The sequence below is a fragment of the Vombatus ursinus genome, unplaced genomic scaffold (genome assembly GCF_900497805.2).
Source record: "Vombatus ursinus unplaced genomic scaffold, bare-nosed wombat genome assembly UNPS02010461.1, whole genome shotgun sequence".
NCBI lineage: Eukaryota > Metazoa > Chordata > Mammalia > Diprotodontia > Vombatidae > Vombatus > Vombatus ursinus.
Genome location: NW_020950239.1, coordinates 8,640,053 through 8,645,758, shown reverse-complemented (window position 1 = coordinate 8,645,758; position 5,706 = coordinate 8,640,053). Strand labels below are relative to the sequence as shown.

The window sequence follows — 5,706 nt, the reverse complement described above, 5'->3', positions numbered from 1 at the left end:
CTTCTTCTTCTTCTTCTTCTTCTTCTTCTTCTTCTTCTTCTTCTTCTTCTTCTTCTTCTTCTTCTTCTTCTTCTTCTTCTTCTTCTTCTTCCTCCTCCTCTTCTTCTTCTCTATTTAATCCAAACTATATCTGAACAACATCCTCCCAACTGGAGTTCTTAATGTTTACTGTGTCATGGACACTTTTTAGTCTAACCAACCTTTTGGACCCTTTCTCAGAATAATGCTTTCATCAAATGAAATGCATAGAGTTATAAAGGAAACCAACAATATTGAAATATAGTTTATTTCCTTAAGGAACAAGTTCACAGACCCCGAGTTAAGAGCCCCTGCTAAACCACACCTGACAAGTGGTCATGCAACATTTGCTTGAAGTGTCTAGTGATAGATGTCCTCCCCTCCCCATGATGGGGAATCCATTGAGGCAGTTCATCCCACTTTTGAATAGTTCTGTTTGTTAGGAAGTTTGGCCATATATCAAGCCCAAATTGGCTTTTTCGAAACTTACGGAGTGAACATATAGCTGTACCGTGTGAACTTTCAGGATTATTTTAGTATGATAATCTATGATTTTTAGCTTATATAAAGTGATAGGTAAACAGAGAGAAGGGTTTATCATACAACAATCAATTTTCTTCTTTTCTGATAAGTAATAATAGAGCGATTCTAAACTTTCTAGAGAAATGAAGTTACTTAAAGTTTCTTCCATATGCAATACCAAAGGGAACTTATAATTGTATAGTATACCTTTCTAAGATCATATAAAATAATTCATAATGTAATATAGCAAGTACAGTTATCCCGTTCACATTGTGGGGTTAGGCACATGGCACCCCCGTGATCTAGAAAATCCGTGTAAATTTTTTGGCCCTCCATACCAGAGAATAAGTCTGAATTATTATGGTATTAAAATATAAAATATGTTGATATTATGTAAGACTTTACATATATTTTATGCATTTTGGAGTTTCTAAATTTTTTCTGTGTCATCTGCTGGTCTCGGTGTGTTGTCTGTGGCTTCTTCAAAAAAAATTCCCATTTAATTCCTTATACAGATCTGTGATCTATCAAAACCACAGTGGGGAAAGTCACAATGTAGAAGGGATAACTGTATACAATAATAGGTCTGCCATGGATCTATATGATGTCTTCCTTGTCATAATGAATGAATGAATAAAAAAATTTGTTAGGCACTTATGATGCAAAGCTAGTGATAAAAATAGAAAGGTCAGAGAGTACTGGCTCAGGAAAGATGACACATAGAGAAGATTTCAGCTGCAAGTCACATGGAAAGGTCTCACAGTCTGTAGGGTAAAGCAGCAAAGCAGATGTTAATGCCTCTTCTTTATAAGGCCATGTCTACTTTTAAAATGTCGGTTTCTGATGTTGAAACAATTGACACTGCCACGGACTTTGGTGGTAAGAACTTTATTTTCTCATCTTCATTAGCTGTGGCAAGGGCTGTAGAGGAAGTGTATAGGTTGTGTCTCCGTAAGAATGGCTCCCCTTGATGATGGCTGTGGAGACAGACGTCTTCTAGAAGGAATTTCTAGTCCAGGGGCTCTTAGAATTATCCATTTGTTGCAAATAGGTCAGGCAATCGGTGTTGGTGTTGGTGATCTCCTTTTCCTTTACGGTTGCTCGCCTCAGTGATGGCCAGGGCTGACCATTAATCCAGGGGCACTGCAATTCCTAGGGCTTCTGGACACTGGATCGTGGGCTGTCTCCACTGGCATCTCAGGGGAAGTGGTGGTCAAGGTACGTGTTGGTGGTGATTTATCCCATCCGGCACCTGCCACCTCCTGTCTCTCCCTCAGATCGTCTTGCTGCTTCGGGTAAATTGGCTTGCCTGTCCCATTAATGGCAGTCGGTTAGCATTTAGAGGTGGGATTGGTGCATCCTTTCTTCATGGGGTTTGCTCCTTTGGACAAGGGCTGCAGGGGACAGGTTGAGAATAGGTGTTGTTATTCCCGGGACTTACCTGACTGTCTGTGGCAATTGGTTAATGATTGGTTTTGCTGGCTATAAGATTGGTAGCTACTTCTCAAAGGCTTGCTCAACTCAATGAAGTTGGAGTCAAAAGAAATAGATTCAAATCTTGACTCTCTTAGTATCTTGTCCAACTCATCTCTCCTCTCTGGGATTCAGGTTTCTCCTCTGTAAAATGAAGAGGTTGGACTATACAAACTCTATGGCTTTTCCTAGCTCTAATATGCTATGATTCTATTATCTTATTACCTTAACCTTAGTAAAAAAGATGTCAAAGTGAGGAGGAATTTCTTTCTTTCTGGTACCATCTTCTGTAATCTGGTGTAATCAGTAGGTATTCTGGTAGCTCAAAATCACTGAGAAAAGGTACTTATCAAGCGTGTATTTGTATATAGTTGTACTCTATGTTGTTGGGCAGGGTTTTTTTAGGGGAGAGTTAGTTCCATTCAGGAGGTACATACTTGGCAATTCAATTCCATTCAATTAAAAATTATTTCTTAAAATTTATTAAATTTGTTTTAAATTATATTAAATTCACTTATTAAATGATTTTAAATTTATTAAAATAAAATAAATTCATTTGATATGTATTAAATTGATTATTTAACACTTATTTATTAAAATAAAAAATTATTTATTAACTACCTACTACATGGGCAGCTATGTAGCATAGTAGATAAAGCACTAAGTCTGGAGTCAGGAGGACCTGAGTTCAAATCGAGGCTCAGACACTTACTAGCTGTGTGACCTTGGACAAGTCACTTAACCCTGTTCATGTCAGTTTCCTTATCTGTGAAATGAGCTGGAGAAGGAAATGGCAAACCCCTCCAGTATCTTTGCCAAGAAAACCCCAGATGGGGTCATGAAGAGTCAGACATGATTGAAATGACTGAACAGCAAAATAACAACACATGGCAAGCCCTATGAGCTAGGCCTTGGGGGTACATAGACAAAAAAAGGAAACCATACCTGTCCTCAAGGAGATTACAATCTGCTGGAATAGCTTCTGCACCTTCATCACATGGTCCAGGCTTGAGGTTAAAACTAAGATGTGTATTTCGGCAGGCTCAGCCATTTCCTCTCCTTCCCTGAGGAATGTCCCTCTCACTTTTTTCCCCAACTTCCAATTTGTTTCAGGAGTGAACATATGCAAATTCATTGTGAGTCTGAACTTGTGTGTGTATATACACACATCTACATGTAAACATATAAATATCAATATGTATACATGTCATATATGTGTGTGTATACACATATGCACACACAAAACACTAGCATTTGTATAGTGCGTAAGGTTTGCAAAGTGTTTGACAAACATTATTTCATTTGATCCTCACCCAACCGTGGGAGGGAGGTGCTATTTTTATCCTCATTTTACAAGGGGAACCTTTCCCAATCCCTCTTAATTCTAGTGCTTTCCCTTTATTGAGCATTTCCAGTTTATCCTGTATATAGCTGGTTTGGTTTGCATGTGGTTTCCTTCATTTGATTGTGAACTCCTCAAAAGCAGGGACATATGATTGTGACGGAATACTACCATACTATAAGAAATGTTGAGCTCAATAATCTTAGAAGAACATGGAAAGACTTTCACAAAGAACCAAGACAACATTGTATACACTAACAGCAATATTGTTTTTGTTGTTGTTTTTTTTGCTTTGGCAATCAGAATTAAGTGACTTGCCCACAGTCATACAGCTAGTAAGTGTCAAGTGTCTGAGGCTGGATTTTAACTCAGGTCCTCCTGACTCCAAGGCCAGAGCTCTATCCACTGCACCACCTAGCTGCCCCTGCAATATTATTTTAAGAACAACTTCGAGTGACTAAGTTATTTTGACTATTATAAATGCCCAAATTAACTATAAAGGATATATGAAGAAAGATGCTATCTGCATCCAGAGAAAGAACTGATAAATAGAAGTACGTACAGAATAATTTTACTCATACACCTATTTGGGTCTAATGGTAGCCAACTCTAGGGCAGGAGGGGGAGACAAAAAAAGAGGGAAAAGAAAAAAAATTACATGATAACTTTATTATATATTTAAAAGGAATAGCAAATTGTACATAATAGATTTGCAGTTTTCTGTGTAATCATCTTTTTATTGTACTATGTTATGGAAATGCTTTTATTCCATAAATAAAAAATCATAAAAAATAATGAATAAATAAATAAATGCTTGTTGGATTGAAAAAAAAAATAAAAGGTGTACACATTTTTCTTGTATCCCCAGTGCTTAGCACCATGTCTCGCATATAATAGTCACTTTGTAAATGTTTAGTGACTGACTGATGGATACAGCAATATTTTGCAAGTCTGAAGCTTAGTTTGGCTTCCTTTTTTATTGAATCCGTATTGCTTGGGTAACCATATGACATTTCCCCCTCTTCTTTTTCTGCTTCTAAGTAAACTAAAATCTGTTGCTTCCAAATTTTCAGAACTATCTGCTGATATTTCCCCCCCCTCATTTTTCTTCAGAATACCACCAGCCACAGAGTTTTTGTTTTGTTCTGTTTTTTGTCTCAAATAGAGCTTGTGCTATGTCTGGGCTTTGGAATTCATCTGTAAAATGCTCCCATTTCTTTTAACCTTGCTTTTCTGTTCCTTTCCTTTTTCTGACTATCTTTTGGCTCTGTCTTCTTGCCACACAGAATGGTCTTCCATCCCCTGAGAGATCCTATGTGTTCAATGGTGACTTTGTGGATAGAGGCAAAGGCTCAATTGAGATTTTGATGATTCTCTTTGCCTTCATGTTGGTTTACCCAAAGGAGTTCCACCTAAACCGAGGAAATCATGAGGATCATATAGTCAATTTACGGTATGGTGACAAGACACACCTAGGTCTTAGATATGTGCTTGGGACTATTGCAAAAGGTTGATTTTTATGAATCCTTCTTTTCCCCTTCTACATATTCTTTTTATTTATTTATTTAAATTAATTAATTTATTTTTAGTTTTCAACATTCACTTCCATAAGCTTTTGAGTTTTACATTTTCTCCCCCTCCCCACTGCCCTTCCCAAGACGGCACACATTCTGATATAGACTCTACATGTACATTCCTATTAAACATATTTTCACATTAGTCATGTTATAAAGAAGAATTAGAAACAATAGGAGGAACTACAAGAGAGAGGAAACAAAACAAAACAGAAGAAAAAAAAGAGCAAATAGTGTGCTTCGATCTGCATTCAAACTCCATAGTTCTTTCTCTGGATGTGGAGAGCATTTTCCATCATGAGGCCTTTGTCTTGAAATGTCTTAGATCCTTGCATTGCTGAGAAGGGCTCAGTCTATCTAAGTTAGTCACCACACAATGTGGCTGTTACTGTGTACAATGTGTTCTGGTTCTGCTCACTTCACTCAGCATCAGTCCATACAAGTCTTTCCAGGTTTTTCTGAAGTCCATACATATCCTTTTTAAAAGAATTATTTTATTCTAAAGGTCACAAACAAAAAAAACCCCAAGCATTTCTATGTGCAAAATAGAACAGAAAAAGGATTATATAAGAAACTATGAATTTCTATTATGTACAGTTTTTTCTTTTCAATACTATGTAATAAACTCAAATAGTAACTTTCAAAGCTGTATTACTTGGTTTTGTTTCCTTCAGAACTTTCTTCTGTTCTATTCTGTGTATTTTAGAAAATGCTTCAATGGTCCTCTGTTCTTTCTTTCTTTCTTTCTTTCTTTCTTTCTTTCTTTCTTTCTTTCTT

General features: G+C 36.8%; 1 protein-coding gene across 1 annotated transcript in view; it reads left to right on the top strand.

Annotated features, from left to right (window-relative positions):
* The window catches only part of PPEF2 (protein phosphatase with EF-hand domain 2), a 37,798-nt gene that overhangs the window by 12,720 nt on the left and 19,372 nt on the right, over positions 1-5,706 (top strand). Inside the window, exon 7 of the mRNA XM_027854630.1 lies at positions 4,642-4,808. Coding sequence (XP_027710431.1) covers positions 4,642-4,808 — 167 coding nt within the window. The remainder of the gene's footprint in view (positions 1-4,641; positions 4,809-5,706) is intronic.